The sequence below is a fragment of the Acipenser ruthenus genome, chromosome 23 (genome assembly GCF_902713425.1).
Source record: "Acipenser ruthenus chromosome 23, fAciRut3.2 maternal haplotype, whole genome shotgun sequence".
Classification (NCBI taxonomy): Eukaryota; Metazoa; Chordata; class Actinopteri; order Acipenseriformes; family Acipenseridae; genus Acipenser; species Acipenser ruthenus.
This window is the reverse complement of record NC_081211.1, coordinates 4,028,767-4,050,898: the sequence shown is the minus strand read 5'-3', so window position 1 is coordinate 4,050,898 and position 22,132 is coordinate 4,028,767. Positions and strand designations below refer to the sequence as shown.

The 22,132-nt window shown below is 37.6% G+C and overlaps 1 protein-coding gene across 4 annotated transcripts in view; it reads left to right on the top strand.

The window, feature by feature from the left end:
* The first annotated feature begins 1,908 nt into the window (after positions 1 to 1,908).
* The window catches only part of LOC117413609 (four and a half LIM domains protein 3-like), a 32,204-nt gene continuing 11,980 nt past the window's right edge, over positions 1,909 to 22,132 (top strand). The window contains exon 1 of one of the 4 annotated variants that reach the window (XM_058997514.1): positions 1,909 to 1,989. Coding sequence is in view for 1 of the 4 variants with exons in the window: in XM_058997513.1 (XP_058853496.1) it covers positions 2,147 to 2,246 (100 nt within the window). In the remaining 3 variants the exon portion in view is untranslated. The other 3 variants (XM_058997513.1, XM_058997515.1, XM_058997516.1) reach the window with 3 other exon arrangements.

Below are 22,132 nucleotides of genomic sequence, written 5' to 3'. Positions count from 1 at the left end.
CCCAGATAAACAATCCAAGGATAGATACAGCTATGGCCAAATGTTTTGCATCACCCTGTAGAATTAACTAATTTTGCTTCCTAAAGTCGAATGAAACCTGCTAACTAATGTTAAGTTTAACATATTGAATTGCATACCGCGTTGTAGTTTTCCGTATAAAATGAAAAACTGACAATTTTTTAAAAATGTGATATTTCGAAATCTAACATGAAATTCTGTACTATTATAATGGCTTTGGGTAGACTTTTGCAATATCATTATGTAGTTTATTATTATTATTATTATTATTATTATTATTATTATTATTATTATTATTATTATTATTACATGATGTTAAATAAAAGATTTAAATGATGTTCTTTTTTTTTTTTTTATTATGTCTCAATCCTGAAATTCTAGGTGATGCTAAAATGTTGGGCATAGCTATACATGTAACACTCACAAATATATCAGAATCCTGGAATCATATATTTTAATACAGCCTTTAAACCAAATGCATCTAGATGATACATTTATATATATATTTTTGTTCAAAACAAAACCGATTAGCATGCCAGTTTTCAAAGTGATAGTCATTAGTGTAATGAGGATAACAATCACATGAAAACAAGGCTGCGAGACGGATTGTCTCCTCTGCTGATAATTGTGATTCACAACATTCTTGCAACAGATGCTTTTGTATTTAAGGAATTTAAGATATTTCTGCACAACTCGTTTTTCCCCCCAGGGCTGACTATGGCTGTTGGTGTTAAAAGCATGTATTTTATAATAAGAAACACCTTACACACGATATCTGAACTTATTATAAATCACAAAAAAACAAGGATATTAAAAAGTGAGAGTTGTATGCAAACCAATGTCTTCATTTGATTGTACTGTATACTGTTCTAATACAGCAATACTGTATCTAATAATACTGTATGGTGGAATCTTATTTGTGTTAGTGTAATTATATTACCATGTTCCACCCTCTATAAAACTGTATTATATGTTAAGCCACTCAACTAGTAAGAAAAGCTTTTGTTTGAGTTAACACACCCGCAATAAAATATTGTAAACATTTACCAACTCTATTATTTTCATTTGCATAAAAACAATTGAATCTCTATTTATCTTTCAGGCAGTTCTCGCTAAAAAAAATATTTCTGACCACTTCCTTAGCTCTTATTAGCAATAATATTATTATTTGGTCTTATTAGCTCTTATTATTATTAGCAATATTAGCAATGTTATTATTATTAGCAATATTAGCAATGTTATACTTCTGTTTCAAAGACCAAGCTACTGGGTGGAATAAAAGCTGTTGACACTTCCTGGTAGTTAACAGCCATCATGTGGTGTAGTTCTAACTGAGTCAGATGGTCCACTGCAATCAGACCTGAACAGAGTACAGCAGGGGTTCTCAAACTAGGTTCTGGGGACAGCCTGTGTCTGCTGGTTTTCATTCCAACCAAGCTCTCAATTACTTAAATATATCCTTAACTTAACTAATAATTGGCTAAATTAGACATTTTGACTTGTTTTCAGCTCTTAAAGTTGCATATTTCAAGTTAGCTGTAACACTTCATAAGTAACTTGAACTGCAACTGTTGAAAACAAGTAAACAAGGTCTAATTACGCAAATTATCATTTCAATTAAGGGTCTAGTTAAGTAATCGAGAGCTCGGTTTGAATGAAAACCAGCAGCCACAGGAGGTATTGTTTTATTTTATTTATCCATAAAAACTTGCGTTTCCGATTACTACAAACAGCACGATTTGAATCTAGGTCTACATGTTAGGCGCTTGTGAGAGTAGACAGGTGACTTGAGTTAAATCAATCCAGCTGGGTGTGTGAGTGCAGACAATCAACACCACTTAGACGTGATAAAAGTGTAAATGAAATTATTCAATTAAATAACAAAGACCCTAAACAGAAAGAGTTAGACCGGGACGCTGTAAATTCTCCACCCCTGTCACACCTCTCTCGCTGGAGAGTTGCAACTCTGATGTGAGTCAGGGAGTTGCCTGTTTTTTGAGAATATAGGGGCGGGGTCTGTGACTCACGAACTTCCTCTGTGGTGTAGATTTTGCTCTTATTCTGGAACGAGTGGATTAGCCTAGTGCTTGCAACAGTGTTAGCAAGCAGTGTGTTTAGAGGCTGCTGAATGTCTGTAGAAACGGGGAAGGGAAAGGACAGCAGAAGACAATCGACTTCTCAGACCGCTGAAGTTCGCACGGCAGAAATTTCTGAACTTGTTGCACACGGTAACTTCAAATTCTATATTTATCAAAACATATTTGATTTTTGCTGTTATGGATTTTAACTTTTGTGTTGTGCATTACGCTAAATTTTACCGGAGCATCATATTTCATTTGTGGCTATTGCAAATTGCAATGGGTTTACATCAGGTTTGAAATAACATTATCTTGTTGTATTGATATATTTCCGTTTTTTTTTTTACTTGTTTTTTACTTGAATTTTGTAAATATTGAATACTTTTGTAAATATTGAATAAGGGCTGTGTTTTACATTTTTTAGTATAGGATAAAACCTATAGACACGATGTGTCTGTTATAGTACTTAATTTGGGGTTTTGTGTAGCTTCATTTTATTATTATTATTCAAGTGGACGATAAAGAGTTAAACAATGTAACAACATACGTAGGCTATGTAAAACTAACTACCTTTTTAAAAAGCATCGCTTGAAATACAGTAATTAAATGCAAAGAAATGCACATAAAACTGAACGATAGATCAAGATTAATATTGTTAGTAACAGTATGTAGATTTTTAAACGTTAGACGGTTACGTAACTGTCAGCTACAATTAATATATACAAGGTAAATTACATTGTAGTAATATATATATATATATATATATATATATATATATATATATATATATATATATATATATATATATATATATATTACATTACATTACATTATGGCAGATGAAAGCAGTCTGTCGATAGTTAATGCCCTGCCTACATAAAACCGATTGTCGCTCAAACGTTACAGTAGAAAAATAAATATAACAGGAATAAAAATATATAGACGACATGAAGACGTAGTTTATTTAATATGTTGCTGGCATTTTATCACGCTGTGGGTATGTATTTAAGAACTGTCCTATAAGAAATACAGTAGGTGGCGCTGTGTTCTTTGCTTCAAACTGAATGTAACTGATGTTGTGATGCGATATGGATTTATGGCCAAAAGGTTTAGTTGAACTCAAGTCAGCACTGTACTTTATGATCTGAAGGGATGCATAGTAATTGCACGAAAACCCTATGGCTAAGTAATATTCCTTTTGGTTTTAAAAAAAAAACAACTGTTTTATATTAATTGTCAGAAAATACTTTTTTTTTTGTCCCTCAGGCATCTAGTCATATTTTAAAATAGTATCCATATCATGTACTCCAATAAACAAATGTAAGACTTGGTCAAGACGTTTGTCATTGAATTTACAAAGTTTTTTTCAGTATTTCCATATTTAAAAAAAAAAAAAAAAAGAAAAGGTCAATTTTGAGGGAGCGCAAGTCTTTTGACTAATGGATATGAAGCTCGTGAGGTCAATGTAGTGAGGAGAGAACAGGAAAGGGGGATATTTCTGTCGCAAGCCAGCACGTTGCGAGCTGCACGGCTAATGGAATTTGCTGTTTCCTTTTTTGAAAGACTGGAATACTCTTTAGAATGGTTAACATCCCGTACAGCACAGCAGCAGTTAAACTTTAACCCTAGCAGGCGAAGTGAACACAAACATGAGACCCTGTACTGCTGCACCAGGAAACAAGCGAAGGGAAACAGTCTCAATGCTGTGCCTAGGGAAAGACAGCAGACAGTCCATGCCAGACAAGATTTATGTTCCAGAACATAAAGCAAGCCTGTGGTCTTTAAATACAAATTGGTCTCAGCGTGTTTAAAACTGACCGAATGGAACATTCAAATAATAAACTAGTTCAGTGCCCCTATACAATACTGTTCTGTACAATTCCCCATGGTGAATGTGGCCTGACAGTCGCCCGATGTGTGAGTCACTGAGGGTTTATGACTTTGAATTATGCATTTTTTATATGACTAATTACCACTCCTTATTTTCAGTTGATGTTGCTCAACTGTACCATAGTGTAGTGTTGCGCAATACACTGGCAACTTGTTTCAGATGCTTGGTTGGTGACGGTGAATCCTGTCGTTGAAAATGGGGAATTTGCACTTGTTTGTATGAGCCCAGGCATTATACGTCTTCTATAGTAGTTTTCTATATGTTTAGCACAGTACACTAACTGATTTTGGCCAGCATTTAGGTCCATATTCAATTGGTGATGCAGTGCTTAGGGCCCTGCTGAAAGATGTATTTGCCAAGTGTTCACATACATGTTCAGGTTTAAGACAAAAACATGATGGTAGGATGCAGTCTGCATGACCATAAGGGAAACTGCTTCACTACAGTCCTATCAGTAATGTAAAACACTTATGACTGGTTTCACAGACCCTGATTAGCACTGTGAAACCAACTGAAAAAAAATGTATCCTGGGAAAGAATGCAAGCAATATGTTTAATTGGCTCTTTGCATGTGAACTGTGTTAATTTTAGGAAGAGCGGTTTATTTTTCTTAACTGGGAATAGTTTGAGTAGCACATATTTGTGGTCTGAAACTATTAACGAAATCTGTGTTTTTGAAGCAGTGTGTGGCTCTGGTGTAGCCAGGTATGGTTTCTGTGTTAAACAAGGCCTTGTTGCTAAGTGAATCTGAGTGAAGGCAGATTAACCCCCCCAATGGGAGGGCGCAAGGTTAAACCTTTTTTCTTGGCTGCGAGGTCACAGCACAGGAGTTTTGCAGAGTCTTGTGGGGGTGACGACTCCTTGTTAATCTTATTTATCAGTCATGGGTCTTTTAATGTAGACAGGGCTTCACAGACAAAGACTTTATTTACAGCAGACTAGTCCAGGCTGACAAATGACTTTGCAAAGGGGAGTGTGCCTTGCTGGGACTGGGTGTCTGTCAGCACAATGGTGCATCAGTGCTGTTAGTCTACTCTGGGAGGCTTACCCAAGCTGTGCTGTACTGTATCAGTCTAGAGATCAATGCATAATCCACTCTGCTTAAAAACCTACAGGGATTGGACAACAAGAAACACCTTCAATATATAGCACACACTTTTCGGTGTAAGTACTTTATCTCCAAAGGCCCTGTGAATTGAAATACTAATGCCATTCCTGTCATTGCTTTAAAATGTTAGTCGGTTAAGTCTGTTTCAGTTGCAGCTCTATTTTGATAATTTCTAACTGGACTGAATTAGAGATCTGAAGGGCTTCAGGCTGCAGTCCCTTGTGTTGGGTGTCCACACTGCAGTGTTTTTGTTCTTGAGTAAACTTGTGGATTAGGTGCATGTGTGTGCAGTTTGGAGTGAAGCAGGCATCATGCTGGGAGACAAGATGAGCCAAGGAGGACCGAACTGCCTTTTCCTGTTTTTGAGGTTTGTTTTCTCTATCAGTTCTTTCAGTTTGGAATTGGGATGAGCAGAAAAGCACGGCATTAAAAGTCCCTTTTAACTTCCACGATTGCCATTTTGAGTGGGACTGAAGGGGGAACAAAATGGTAAGGATAAGCTGCCATTGATTGTGCTTTTCCATCTCAGGCACTTGATTTATATCAAGGCTTTGTGTGCAACTGCTAAACTTTTTAATTTCGCCAAGGAAAAACTGAGAAGTCAGTTGAACGCCAATGCTTTTTTAATGAAACGGTTACCATGTATACTGTGAAAATAATTGGCTTTTATTAACCGACAGAGTGTCTACATTACCCACAAGTTTGATATTGCAGTTCATCTTCTGTCTCTGCAGTGTTTCATTTTAAACTAGAGTGAGGCAGAGTCACGCTGGGTGACAACAGGAGCCAAGGATCAGGGGTCTGTTTTAGTTTGTTTTGTATTTCTGTGTTTATTAGGGCTTTTTACAGTCTGAAAGAAATAATATATATGATTTAAAAAAAAAAAAATCTGTAATCATATTATTAGCGATTTTAGTCATGTTTCTGATAGTCACCTAAAATTTAAAAAGAATCAGTGATGCTACCATTGTTGTGTTCTTCCTTATTTCTGTTTTATAAGAGGACTGGGTGGGGTGTGGTGGAGGTGTTACATGCCGGTTCATTAAACTGGGCACTGGGGAAGTTTACTTTAAAACAGTGGTATGGCTTTATTTTAAAAAGCCGACAACGAAAAGCACACAGAGGAAAATCTAAATAAGAGCTTCTAAATAGGGAGAATGTTTTAACATGATTTGGGATAATCATTTTTATTGTGACCATTTTTAGACAATATTCGATAACTGAAAAGCATGTCAAGGCATGGTCTGCTTTTTTTATGACTCAAGTATTGGTCCACCAGTTTTATTTATTTTTTTAAGAAGAGCAAGTTGTTTGATCAGCTTTGCTTCTGCTTTGCTGTGTAGATGCTGGTAGATTATGTTTTTACTTGATTTATACTGTAAATAGGCCCACGGGCATCATTCCTCTCATAATCGCGTTTTGGCATCACGTCATTTAATAATTCTTCCCATTCATAAGTATGTATACCCAAATAAGTTTAAAGTTATCGGAAGACTGGTTCTAAACCTAAAGTCAGAACCATGCGAGCTACAATCATCTGTCTGTAGTTTTATTTCAATCTGCAAGCTGATTAATGGAGAAAAACAGGCTTTTTTTCTACACTGCCCACCAACCAAAAATGTCTAGTGCTAAACAAGATTTTAAAATCCATTTTCACTTTTATTAGGACTAGAAGTATTATCACTGGTTCCACTTTTCTTCTTTTAAATGTAGGTTATTGATGTGTGTTTTATTGTATTTAATTTGGAATAGGTTTATATTTCAAACACAATGCAATAGAACAAATATCATCTATAGTGGTATGAAGTCACGTCACATAGCCCAGGTCCACTACAGTGGACAAACTGTACTTGCTATCAAGTCAGGAAGAAAGGGTTGTTCTTGGAACCCTATTCTTTGGTATAGGGCCATAGTGTTCAAGCTTTCACTGTGCAATGGTCCCGTTTGGGAATGGTAACCTTATCTAACAGCAGTGGACACTTCATCATGGAGGTTTTGATGAATAGATCAGATGGAAACTCTGCCAGTTGTAAAACCTGTAACTTAGAAGAAAAAAAAAAACAAGAGTTGCCGGAGAGTCTGAAGGGGTCATGGTTAATGTATAACTCCAGAGCTGTCTAAATTGCTTGTGATTTTATCTTTATCTGACCAAGATGTTTTTTTTTTTTTAAAGCTTTTTACATTAACAGGGCATCCATTTGGATTGCATCAACTACTTATTTTTTCTGGTGATCTCTGGATAACTAAGAATAGGTGGTTGATGTGATCCAGGTTGATATCCCAGTGGTGTAAAATGCTCAAATACTCAAAAAAGAAAAAAAAATCCAGCAATGTCTTATTCACTGGCAAGGTATATGTTGATCAATGTGAGTAGCAGTGTGGAGTAGTGGTTAGGGATCTGGACTTTTGACTGGAGGGTTGTGGGTTCAATCCCAGGTGGGGGACACTGCTGCTGAATCCTTGAGCTTTCCCTAGATTGCTCCAGTAAAAACCCAACTGTATAAATGGGTAATTGTATGTAAATAATGTGATATCTGAATAATATATAATGTGATATCTTGTAACAATTGCAAGTCACCCTGTATAAGGGCGTCTGCTAAGAAATAAATAATAATAATAATAATAATGTTGGTCCAGTTGTGCAAATTAGCTAATTTTAAGGTCATTTCTTACTTTGCGTCCATTTTTAATATGAGAGCTATCTTTAAACAATATCGTCTTTTAATATTAAATCGCATCTCATAATACTAAACAACATACTGAAGATTGAAGTTGTTTAAAGATACATACGATTCTATAAACATGGAAAAAAATAGGAATGTGGCAGTAGCAAGTTAATTTCTGCAAACATAATCTGTGGTAGTTCAATTAAAGGTGAAACAACTTCCATCGTTAATATTTATAGCCATCCTTTGTAGGCAGAATTCCTATCTTTTTTTTATAGACCCTTTTTTCTTGATCAAATATGCCAGCAACAGAGATGACGACTACAGTGTATATCAAGGGACCAGCACCAAATCTTGGCTTGAAATGCAAGCAGTAATCCTTGCTAATTGAACATTCACTTGACAGATTAGTGCCCTTTATTCCAAACAGAAAATTTGCAAGGTTTGCTGGTTCCTTTCTGGGGTTTGAAGCCAAAAACAGTATCCTAAAGCTTATTATTACTTCCCAGCAGTTAATTAGTCTGAACATCTGTAAAGAATGAATCGGATTACAATGACATCACATTTAATGAGGACCTGGTGGAAAAAACAGACTTCTCAATCTTGGTTAGATGTGGATGGAAATCTGGAGTTTGGTTTTGATCATAGTTAGTGTAGCTGGTTTAGACATGTGCACCCTTTTAAACCTGTGACCAGAGATAGTAAAAGAGACAGCTCAGCGCCCTGGGTGCAGCCTAAAGCAATGGAGCTGTAAACTAAACACACAGTACAAATGTTACAGCACATGATGTATTAGTTGAGCAATCAAGTATGTGGCTGCTTCAGAAATGATTCCCTTGTCTTCAAAGGGTTTGCTAACCAGCAGGCTTAAACAAGCAGTAATTGCTTCTGGCGACGGGATAAGAATTAGTATAAAACTTGTAAAGAAATTATACTTGAACTGCAGCTTTAACTTAGGTCTTGGCCTTGCTTTACATAGTGGTCAATGGTTTTTAAAGGTGCTGTTTTAAAAAAAATATTAATACTCCTGTTTTCATTGACATTGTCTGTTATGCTATTTGTTCTGCAAATGTATACAACTAGTCTCAAAGACCCTCATTAACACTAATCTTGAACTACCAAATGTTGCTTTAGGTAAGATAGCACACAATTCTCACTGCTAATGTCCGGCATTCCCAATTTCTGTTCGTTCTCAATTAGAAAGCTGGACCAGCCTGGTAATGTTCAGTATTAAGAATTGTAGGTCAGGTTTAGGGTTAGGGTTGCATTCCTAATGCGTAATTGTTTTATCCTCTGTCAAGTGAATATTGAACTGTGTGTGTAGTGTGTGGTCTAATAGAAGATATTTTTATGAAAGCATATCTACATGGCAGGTTTTTTTTTTTTTTTTTTGCTAAACGGAAAGACAGTACTGTACTTGACTTTCTTATAAACATCGTTGTGGAGATGAAGCAGATTCGTGCCCACGATGACTGTGCTTAACTGGTGAATCTGGGTCCTCTCTATACTGCAGTCCATTTTGGAAGAACAAGGCCAGGCTAAGAATCTCAAAAGTATGGCCAAAGCAAGACAGATTACGTTAATGAAATTGGAAACACTGTAACCTATAACAGTTTGAGTAAATGTGTATTTTCTTTGTTGTATAAGACCTAGAACCAGTATGTCATTACTGAGTTGACCTGTATAAGTCTCGATACATTTTTCATTGACGTTTGACCCTTTTGTTCCGTTAATCCACCTAATCTCTCGTAATGAACTTTTTTCTTCCTTTTCTTTGGCGCTTACCGCAGTTTCATCACTGACTGTAAACCCCATGGAGCAGGATTAAGAGAGCTGTTCATATCTGTCACTCTGCTTGTCTAAACTCTCCAGCCGTTTTATGAGCCTGTCCGGCAGGGAACGTTTTTTATTTTCCTGGAAACAGTGTGCTGCGCTTGCACATTTCTTTGAGGGCATTAATAACCGGGTTGCGTTTTCATAAAAAGAGAATACATTGTGGTTTCTGGACTAATACATTTTTTTTATCCTCCACTGCTGGATATGGGAATGTAGTGGAGCTGTTTGTACATACTTGTGTTTTGCATTGAGAATAGAGGATTATAAAGGCACTTGGGCTGGACAAAGCATGCATTTCCAGTGTTCTGCTTATTTTTATTGCACAGTTGCAAGCCTGAAGAAAAAACCTTCGAAGTGATGACCCAGGATTGTTGTGAAATGAATATCATAAATGGACATAAATAAAAATGTGTTTCCATTAGAAGTGCTGGACTTGGGCCGATTTCTACTAATTCAAGTTCTCCCAAATCAATTTTTGTAATAGTTATATGTCCAAGAACCTTTATCAACCTTGTTAATTCCTTAAACACTTCTGTGTAGGCTGTCCCAGTAGTTCACATTAGTAGACCAGGGTGGAGAAAAAGGGCCTTTTATTGGAATGGCTGTTGTGGGTGGAAATGCTAATTTTGTTGTTTTAATGTTTGTTGTCAAGGCAATTCTTCTGTCGCACCCCAGGGCCACCTAATGAGTGGAGCTGCCTTGATGGTTATCTTTACAGAGGAGGTGAAACAGATGTGTCAGAGGAAGTTAACATTTTAATTACTACCCCCTCCATAGAAACTGTGGAGTCAGATACTATCATTGATGGCTGTGTTATTTTTAAATCTATATAAACCTTTGAGACATTTCAAGACCAATAATTCATCAAGACGGTCGGCATATAGCTCATCTTGCATTAATTCACTCCTAAATCACACCTCATTTTGTAGTCAGCACTGTTTTTAATTAGTCTTCATTAGCCAGTATGACATAATGTTTAGTTTCAGGTATTGAATGTATTGTTAATTATGGAGACAGCTGGTGTTCTTTTCTAGAATCCTAACAAAACATTTGATTTGAACTCTTTTGTTTACTAATCGTTTAGTGGTTTCAGACCGTGTTTATCCATAGCATTCCATCATAAGATATATAGAAGTGATCACACAAAGGCTTCCCTTTGGAACGTTGCCTCCAATAAAAAGATTGTTTGGAATGGAATGCAAAAATGAGTGTGGTTAGCACAATCAGTGCGTCCTGCAGATTATAATGCAGGCTGATTGAACAGAATGAATTATATTTTTATTGTAAAACTGTGTGATGCTGCTCCTTTGGGCTACACTGGTTACCTGAGACACCAGTGGGGAATTCAAGTGCTGTGCTTGGTAGAATGCAAGTTTAAATGGCAGGAGGTATTTTGTGGTTACCCGAAAGAATAATTGAATCCATATGTGCTAGCTATTCAAATCCTGAAGTCTTTAGCAGTGACGAAAGGGGATACAATTTTCACTACCTTAGTGGCAATTTACTTAATTACATGAGCCCGGCAATAGCATTACTGCTTGCGTCAATAAGTAGACATGATACGAAGATGACAGCAGTGGAAATTGCTGTACTTAAAGGTCTTCAAAGTTTTTATGAGGGATGTCATTTTTCTTGCTTTTGATAGACTCCTTGAGCCCCAGAAGACTGCACTTTGACACTATTGTCTGCTTCTTCGGGTTTGATTTAAGCTAAATTATCAGCAGAGATTTTTTGCTGTGTAGATTCTGCTTGGAGAGTACATTCCACCCCCTGATACACACATGGTGAGTGCTAATTTAAACTACATTTAGAATTACCTTGCACCTACTCTTTAAACACAGGCAATGTCCCAGTCTGTTGTCCGCTCCAAATGGTTCCCATCTGCTTCTCCAGAACCAGTTCAAAGGCTTAGCTTGGCTGAGTAGAGAACTGCACTGGTGACACAAGAAGCATTACCTCACTCTTCAAAAATGCTTTGTTACAGAGAAAATGGAAACTGTCTGAGGTTTATGGTGGGAGCAAAATCAGAGCCGTCTGTGTAAACCACCACCAGTCACTCCACTGCAGGCAAATCTTTGTGACAGCCTGGAGGACTCTGGTTACAGCTCTGCGGGCAGTCCCTTGCACCAGAACCGCAGGCAGGAGTCCCACACACATGAAACTGTATCTCTTAACTTTAATCCCCTGTAATAAAAGGGTTCTATGAAACATTACTTGCTTTTTAACTATTTTAATTTAATTCATACAGTCAAGGCGTGAATAAAGAAATTGCTCCATAAATCATAGTGGTCATGTAGTTAAGTCATATAGCAAATGTGTATTTGAATTATTAGGTTAAAGAAAGCTTGACTTTTTTTTTTTTCTTTCAGGTTAGTGTCATCATTTTTTTTTTTTTTTTTAAACATACTGGCAACAAAAGTACATTTGTTTTCTTTGTTTTAAATATGAGTGTGAGTCTGAATACATTGGCAAGAACAGTACAATTAATGTATGACGGATGGAGGAATGTTTTAAACAAACGACCTGTATTGATTGTTACAAAAGGGCATCTGTTATACTAATGGCATCTTCTCTAAAAATAGAATGCCTGCAGTTTACCTTTATGGGGTAATGAAGTGGTTAACCAGGGTCTGTGCTGCCTGTCTGGGAAGGTCACTCTACCCACAGCACCTGTTGTAGCCTGATGCAAGTCATTGCAGCCAGCCAGATAAAGCCGTGCTTGACTGGAAGAACATTCATTCAAATCTGCTATCTCAAATTGTCTAGGGCAGGGGTGCACAATTCCCGTCCTGGAGGACCGGTGTCCCTCCCTGCTTTTTTTTATTTTTATTAAGCCTGCAGATAAAGGGATTGGCGTCCTAACTACAAAGCTTTAAACCGCTTCAGATGATAAAAGATGGAGTTGACAAGTAGCCATTGCTATTTCTATGAAATTTTTTTATGAAATTTTTTTATGAAATTTTGTGAAAACTACCTCCCCCCCCCTCCCCCCCCCCCCCCCCCCCCCCCAGTCAATGGCAGCTTATTTTGGAAATTGATTAGATTCTGATCCGATGTAGGGGTATATGTTTGATGCAAAAGACCTAACTTCAGGCCTTGGGTCTTTTGAAAATAAACGTCTGGCTACAGACGGAGAACAATGTAAAATATTTTAAGAATGAGAAAACAGAAGTTGAGAAACAAGTTTGACCCCTGTGTGTATTTATATATTTCATACCCATATAGTGACTGTCATGAAACGAAAGTCTGGTCTGTTGCTAACCAATTTTGTTGAAATTCGAATGTCTCCTTTTGAAATGTGTTTCTCAACATTTAGTGGATTGTGTAAATATGTTTGTTTTTTAATGGGAGAGGTATAATTTAATAGGTGATTTATGGATGTATTTTGAAGTTTAACCCTTCCTCAACTGGCTGTGCTTTTAAAATATAGTGCTTTGTCCCCAAAAGCATTATTCTAAAGTCCTCGGTTGACCCACCTCAGAATTTGCGCAAGCCTGGGTAAACCCAGAGATTGTTTTATTTGCACTCCAGACAAAACTGTCTTCAACCTTTTGTATCATTTCAACACCACCAGCATTTTCCATTGTGTCACTTTGCCGTTTAGTTTGGATTTTTATTTGACTATACACGTGTGCCAGGCTTGGCCCCGCTAATCAAATAAACATGAATGATTACCCTTGGAAAAGGCAAATACTGCCAAGAGCAATGCTGACTTTCCTTGCTTGGGGGAGTAGTTGCCTCAATAGGACCCTGTAACTCTGGTATCTGTCTAGTATACAGACTGAGGAAGTACCTCGGGTTCTAGTTCAGCCAGCTGCTGAGATATCAGTACTGTCTCCTGCCCACAGCCAAGGACATGAAAAGTACCATCTGTTTCCTTTGCTTTGGCAGTCCTTGAATAAATAGAAGCTACAATATCTATATTCAAAAACATTTTCTATGAGATTGATAGCTCGGGTCATTTTCATGAATTTAATTTATAAATTACATTTGAGAAATTGCAGAGTAATTCCAGTGTAATTGGCATCCCTGCACAGTTGTCTCGCCCAAACTTAACGGGGTCTCTAGTACAGTAAGGGACACCCTACAACAAGGCATAACTAGAAGTCAATGGGTTCTTTATATTAATGAGCGAGAATGTTGAAGCAGATGTTGGCTTGTATTCCCCACATCCATAACCCATTACACAAGACCATTGGCAGGGTGAAATCTGTCATCTTGTAGGCTTGCATTATATGGTACATTGCATGGAGTCCAAGAAATGTTCTGTAGTTCCAAAGCTTTTTCATTTTTCTCTGGAATGGTTTTTATTATATCTTTCAGTAAAAGGACCTTCACATTTAACATGCAGGGTGCTGTTTATGTATTTATTTAAATGAGAAGTTTTAAAGTAGTGGTAACCAAGGCTTTTAGACTATTGTGTTATAATGGCCCCAAGCAGCTTGGTTTGTTTGTGTCCTTGAATCCTTTTCAGCAGGACCTCATCTCAGCAGGCAGAGGAAGTCAGAAGTTCCTTTATTTAACAGTGGAAGGAGGTGATGGTTAAAATTGAGGTCAACAGAAAGACATCCTCTGCTTTAAAGGACAGGAAAGTGCACTGTGTGTGTGTGTAGGCCTGGGTCCGTTAGATATCTTTGTCAACAGCTTACAAGTTAAATACGCAAGATGGACATGAACATGCAGGTTGCAGCGTGGCTAATTTAGTGACACAAAATTCTAGAAAAGTTTTTTTTGATCCATCCTTGTATGGTGCAAGTTTGAGGCCATGCTAGATTTCTGAATTTAACACATGCAGCTCAAGGAATATCAGTTTAACAGTGTGTACATGTCTTACTGTACCTACTGGATCATGCCAAGTCAGCAATTGTCATACAAGAGTTACAAGTTGATTTTGCAGTGCTTATGTAGAAATTAAGTGACAGCAAGCAGATCTACTATCGTAGACACCTGGCCTTCATGCAATCAAAGTGTTCAATTTAAATTTGCAAATCACATCTGGTGTGCAGTCAACTAAGAAATCTTACAGATGATGGATGAAAAACCATAACCCTTGAGTCTGGACAATGTTCTTATTCAATGAAGTCTATTTTAGTGAAGAACACCCTAACTGGCACAGTAGTTTTGTGTGTTCTTTAATTAGTCACCCCTGAGCTCAGTTAAACACACACTAGAGGTCACACCCTCTGGAACAGGCTAATCTACAGTGCAGTGGGAATATAGTGACCCTTGCCTTGTGTGAAGAATTGGAATTCAAACTGTGTGCGGTTTACAGGTTGCCAAGGAAAAACAACACTGGATACAAGCTTTTTTTTTTAAAAAAAGTGTTCATTCTAGCCATTTCCTATTTGGCTCTTTTGGATATTTTTTTCTCTTTACATCATGCAAATCAGCTTTTGCCAAGGACAAAGTCATATGCTGTAAGTTAACAAATCCATCAATTGATGTGCCTAATTCTAAGCTTGTGCTGTTTATATTAAAACTCTGAATTCCCTTTTATTTTACAGAGTGTCTATACAGTAAAGGGTAGCTGGTTCTAACCCTCCTATTTGGATCACTTTTCTGTGGTTTAGCTTAGCGCTCTGAAATATCCCGGTTCTCTTAACTAATGTATTCTTCTTATTCTTCTTTGTCGTTTTCTGTTTCACTCATCACATCCTGGAGGCTTTTGAAAATGTAGAAGTTAAAAGCACCCATGTGGCCTCTCTGGTTCTCAGACGTGTCTTCTCTCTAAGTGCAGTGGGACAGGCTAATGGTTACACTCTGGTGTACCAGCGGTACTTCGAGACCACATGTTTTTTGGAACTGAAGTCCTATACAAAGTGAATCTAAACAAGGAATACATCAAATAACTGCTATTTCATACCCATACAAAGTTTTTCTCTTGGGGGGGCCAAAATTTGTAGGCGAGTCAGGAATTGAATACTTGTCTGAAAAATTGTGTTCTGCTTTATAGCAAAGGACTAAAATAGACAAATGATCACATTTTATTCTCTGAAGCCAGATGACCACGCAGTTAGTTCCTGGGCTGCTAAAGTAAAACACCTGCAAATTAAATCAGGAAGGCGATCTTCAAACCTTTACCTAGCAGGGCCCCTTGCCAAATTATGTAGCCTATTTCCTGTTTGCGTGGTTACTCAGTGGTGCGATTTTACAATGATTGAATGACGTATTGGGATTGCCTTGCACCTGAACACAAAGTTTCCAGACAAACAAAGACAATCGGGCAGTCTCTACATACAGTACCCGCACAGTAGTACCAGCACCTTGACCCAAATTCGCGTTTCTGTGCCATCCATTGAGGTTGTTCTGTCTGTCAGTCTGCTTTCAAAGTTTCCTCATTCTCTTTGTCATAAGCTGTTTCAGAGATCAGGAAGGGGAAAGGGGTTCAGGTTACTCCACCACATGTGTGCCAGGGCTCATGCAGGCGTATTGACCTGAGGGAGGTACCCTTTTGAAGTTGTGCCTTTTTTCTGCAGTCATATTTATTACCTCATTAAATGCACTTGCTTTTCATGCTTGGTAGCAATGTTAGTAATGTGCGTGTTGCAGAAATGAATGAGGCACCAACCTTAATGCTGTTTCGAGAGCTGGAGCTCACCTGCAGTTGAAATCTGGCAGTGGGGCAAAGGAAGTCTAGTTGATTTGTCAGCCTACAGCTGACTCATTTCTTTTAAATGATTAATGTTTCAGATGTGAGATGCTGTTGACTTAATATCTGACCACCAGAGCCATGTCGAATGATTCATGCCGGATGAAATGCAAATGAAAAACTTGTTCATATGATCCAAGAGAAATCAGGCTCCTATCTTAAAGGGGGGGGGGGGGGGGGGGGGTGCAAAGTTCGTCCCTATTTTATTTTTTTGAAAGAGGGGTGAAAAGTCTATACTTTTTTACTTGTGTTATCAATTTATATTTACTCAAAAATTAGTTTTGACTGCAAAAAAAAAAAAAAAAAACCTCCAAATGACCATGGCGACACATGGTGGCACCAGATGTCAGGGCATGGCTAATAAAGGAATTACTAGACTATGCTTAAGTTCCGCAATGGTAATTTAAAACATGCCATATGTACTCAAATTACCTTTGGGTCAGCATCCCAAGCCACCATTACAATCAAATTACAAAGTGACATCCCTCCATGAATCCTAGACCCTGGTCATGGAACTTCAAGCCAGTGGTATACAGTAACTCCTGAGGTTGGAAAAACCTTCTGTGTGTTACTGTATGGGCTATATTATGATCAGTCGTAATGTCTACCCATCGTGACTGACCTCAGACAGTCCCTAATTTGAAGCTGTACCCTGGTGTCCTTGCTACTTAAGCCAGACTGTTTTAAAGTAACAATTGGTGCCTTGGTGGGACAGACAAAACATATTTTTACAGCTGACTCCAAGCTTCCCCTAACATGCAGGCAAGATTATATTGTCTGGCTAATGGGACAACAGTCTGAGGTTGGAATGTTTATAATGAAGAGGTTTACAATAGGTATGGATGGTAGCTTTTGTTGCCAATGCCTATCATACGTGGAACACTCTTTTTGGTTTGGTGTAAAGTTGTGGGTGAGGGGGGAGTTTGTTTTCCACCTGTTTTTAAATTTAGAAAATAACTTTTTTTTTTTTACAGCAAGATGCTAGGCAGACTTTTACTTTTTAAAGAAACAATAAATATATGAATTTTGTAATCGATTCCAAAATGCACCCAAGACAGCTGACTAAAGATTTCAAAGAAATTCAATCCAGAAATATCTGTGGTGGGTTTTTCTTCTAAACTGTAATTATATGGCTGGTCTGCACACTCTACTGTGGAACATGATCGTGTTTTCCATTTTTATGGCAAAGTCATCCCCATGCTGATATTTTTAATTGCTATGGACGACCATATTTAAATGGTTAAGGACCGCTTTGACTTGTGCTTAGATTCAACAGACTGTCAAACTACAAACAGTTTTTACTTTAGAACGATGCTGTACCCCGGGCACACGACACTAAACAATACTGTAAACTGCCATTTTTGGTAATAAATCTCTGTCTGAAAAAGCAGTGTCACAGAGCAAGTTATTGGAAGGTAGGGAGACTCCTGGGATTAAGTTACTGCTTGTTTACTTTGAGTCAAACTCAAAATGAAAACAAACAGTGGTCAAATTCCCCAAGGAGATGGTGAATAAGACCTCCTGCAGCAAACACTTTGAACTGCTCTCGCTATTCTGTGCATTTCCAAACCAAGCTTTCGCTGCACATTCTCAAATAAGACTGTAGACTCCAAACCTTTGGCCTACTAACGCTGACTGCATAGTTTTCCCAATGCAAACCAGATGTCAAATTACAATGTATGTAAGCAAGGCCCCCCCTACTTTTAAAAATAATAAGGGTGTTCAACGGTTCTTGATAAATTGGTAGCTTTGGCTAAATGCATTTGTTTTAATGTAGAAAATTGTTCATATTTATCTTTATTAGAGGGAGTTGTCTTGAGGAAAACCATTTGATTAGGCCTATATGATTACCAGTTAACAATGCTGTTCTGCAGAATTCTGTTTTGCTGCTATGGACTGTCTATGGTAACAGGATGGTTTACACTGGTGTGTGTGTGATAATGACACTCCTGATTTATAATTCAACTTGTCTAATAATTCTTGTAAATTTTAAATCTGATTTGAGTAAAATAAGTTCCTTTTGATTTAAGAGTAAAATGCGTCTGTAAAGATTTGGCAGTATTACATTGAAATACAGAACGGTTTCAAGGATCTAGATGACTTAATCTGAATCATAAAAACTCTGTTTAAATGTAATTGCGTTTTTCAGTTTACAGTCACCGGGCCACGGAAGAGACTGGAACAGTCCCATTTGGCTGTGTTTCAATAAGAATAAATCTTTAAGCTCACTGATACCACAGCGCTGTTCTACTGTAGAGACTAAAAGAAGTTAGTCAGCATCCAATAAAGTCACCTAAAGTATTTTTATTTTATTTATTCCCCACTGATTTTTTTTTTTAGTGCTAAATCATTACCCTCGGCCAACTCTCTTTAATTAAGTGCAGTTTGCGTAGCTGTAAAATAGATTTAAAGCAGGCAATCGTTGGTCTCAAAACATCACCTTGGAAAAGCAACAGCATTATGTGTTATCTTTGCTGAATTTCCTAGGAAAAGAGAAGTACCCTGATGTGGAACGATAAATAGCAGATTGCAAAGGCTAAGGCTTGGATTTTCCCCTTTTTTAAAGAGACAGATGCAGCCGGCCAAGATCCAAGTCTGCTCCAACCGGTGCCCTTTAAACCCAAAGAACGCAAATTACAAAGGCATGGAACACTTCCTGCAAACCTTACAGTAATTACTATGTTAGGAGATGTGTGTCTTTTTTGAAGCAAGGGTGCATCTCCCACTTTTGTCTGTTTTGTGTACTTATGTGATGTTTGTTTTGAACTTCATTGCTCTGTGTAGTCTTTCTTCTGTACACCACATGCCTACAGTTTCTCTGCCTACCGTAGACTTTCCATTAAGCTAGGAAGGGATGAGCACCTGGTTTGTGTTGTTGCAATGTGCAGCAGATCAAAGGCAAAGGCAGCTGGTTACAGTCTCAAAACAGTAGTTTAGGAGATGTACGAAGACATCATTATTGGTAGACTGAATGAATGTTTTTGATATTGTAAAGGGTTTTTTTTTTTTTTCTTGAATAGGATGGGGATGAGGATGGAGTCTAAACCTTGCTATACCTTTGGAATCTATCCTTTTTTATATAATACCCTAATACTGATAATTACCAAATTGTTTTAACTGTTTTATTCTCAAAATGTGAACCGTAATGTGGTGTGCTCAATATTGCCTGTGAACTTGCCCCCTAGTTTTGTGTGTGTGTGGTTGTGTTTTTTTTTCCCTCCTATCATTCCAAATGGCTTTTGGCAGTTCTTCCCAGGCTGTGTTGTACCTTGGATTTTGCACTTGCAAAATGATCACTATTGATTTTGTTGCACCTATTTTGTACTTCAATGTGGATTATGCAGTTGTTCTAAAGTCAACACTACAGATGGAAAGTATTTGCAAATTGGCTCTGTTCCTGTGCAGTTCAAACTCCCTTCAGTGGTCTAGCTGTAGTCCGATCATGTGACCTACAGCAAAGGTACCAGGATGCAGTAGTTCACCAATAGTGTTTGAAATATTTGCATATCATGAATCTTACAAAAAAAAAACCCACAATAAAAGATGTAGTGGCACTAAAGATAAGAGATTTTGAATTGTTTGTTAGCATTGCTATGTGTGGTGAACGGCTGTTCCTCCTGGTTTCTCTATTTTGGTGAGTATCCTGGTGTATGAAGAGAGTGCACTGTTGGGTGTTTCAGATTAATGCTTCCTGGTCTGGATTGACCTATTTTTAAAAAGCACTTTTTTTGTATGTTAGCCTTTTTATAAGTGTGCAGATTGAAGTTGTTGTGTTTGTTTGTTTGTTTGTGTGTGTGTTATCCTTGAAATGGTAGGCATAGAGTGATTTTTTTTAAACTAATTTGTAATGAAACAAAATAAAAGTACAGGAAACATCTGGAATGTAGCCAGCCCTTTTCGGATAGTCCCAGAGTGATAAGTAGCCCGTAATATAAACAGGCAATGCTAATGAGGGAGTTTTAAATGCAGCATTATTCATTATGAGAAGAGAGGTTAGACCACAAAAAAAGAAATGCATTTTGCAGATCTTTACCCTGATAATCTGTGGAATTCATCTGAGCAAAGTACTCCTGGGATATTCCTAATCCAGAACTGTGGAGGGGAGACATTATAATTGTCATATTATACCATTTATGGTTTGGACAAAGAATACACTATCAATAGGGTTAGCCAAGGGGCCACTTGTTCGGCATGAAAAGTGCTTAAATTGTTATGGAAGGATTTTTGACCAATCTCCAATTACTACTTCAGGTACATATTTTTACTCCCCTAATTCGTTCCATCTTTTGATAGAGAAGCACCAGCCGATTAATTCATTACACCCCTACAAACGAACCAGTTCCATGAATCCAGTTTTATACAAGTGTGTGCTACACACAGTTTCTATATTGTATAACCCGTTTTGTGCTCCTCTTTCTTGATTTAGTATGGCATCAATCCCCTATCAGTTACTGGAATCGCAGTTCCATCTATATACACATGGAGGCGAAACCCACTTCTGTTTCCTGCTGCGGCCTATGTTTTGTTCCGGTGAAAGTCCTGAAACGATGAAGCAATGTGCAAGCATAACTGCTGTAAATAAACCGCGGCGTGTAGTGTAAACTCCTCCGGACCACCCGCAAACGCTACACATCCACCCGCCTTAAATGCCAATAGTCTTTTGTCCAGACTCTTCAGGGATAATCAAGGTGAAATAACCTAAATGGGCTGGAGAAGACAGCATATGTAATGTTCTTCCTTTAGGAACCTTTAGGAACGTGGCTTTTAATGTCAAACTTCAGCACTGTTTGTTCTTCTTTTTGCCAGGCAGCCAATAAATTCAGAGATTGTATTGTGTGTTTTATTTTTTTTATGCTGTAAAATGTATTTTTTTTTTATTTAGGAAGCTAATTCACAAAGCTTCCTAAATAGCACAAATATATCTATTTTATAGATTACAAAAAAGCATTATTTTATTAACTCTGTACTGTCAAACATCCTTTTTTGTAAAGGGAGTATTCTCTCTGTCTTCAGACAGTGCTTCCCAGTTTTTTAAAGCCCATGAATGGGAAATCTTTGTTGCCCAGCATACAGAAAAGGAACCAGAACAGGTTCCAAAAAGAACATGTTCCTGTGCAGCTGCTCTGCTGTGTGTGTGTGTGTGTGTTTGTTGTCCACACAGCTCCTTCCTTTAGTTAATGAGTAGAGGCTGCATTATGATCCTACATTGTACTTCAGTTCTCTTGCGGAACACTGTTTTTTATCATGAGCAATTACCTTCCATTTCCTTCACTAGTGCCCCCAGGGACTGGGCAATCTGAAATCCAGTATTTTCCAACACCTCCTACGGATGTGGTGTGGTGTGTGTTGTGTTTTTTTTTTTTTTTTTACTACAGTTATCCGACAGCTCACGAGTCATTATTGTACATACAAAAGGTGAGATATAAGAGGATACATGGTCGGTGTTATAAAAGAGCACTATTCTGTAAGTTGTTTCCCTTTCAGTATAAAACAATAAATAAATGAAAGAGAAATGTGAACTCTTGATTTGAGACTGGGTGCTAGCATAAACATAATGTTATTCTGCCATAATGTTTGGATATTTTTTTTCTTTTGAAACTGGTCTGATTTTGATCACAGTGCTGGATTAGCAGTATGGAGACTTGAGTTGGCAGGAGCACAAAACTACACAAGAAATCCATTGTTTCAGATCTGAGTTTATATCCACTTCTCTCATTTATATGAAAATTGCTCATGCATCATGCTAGCACATATTCTGATGTCAATCAAGGTGCTGGAAGACAAAACAAGCCACTGGCTGCATGAATAAGGTCAAGCGCTTTTTCAGAAGCATCAGCCTTTTTACAATGGCAAGCACAATGCCATATTGAGGCATCTGGAATAGCC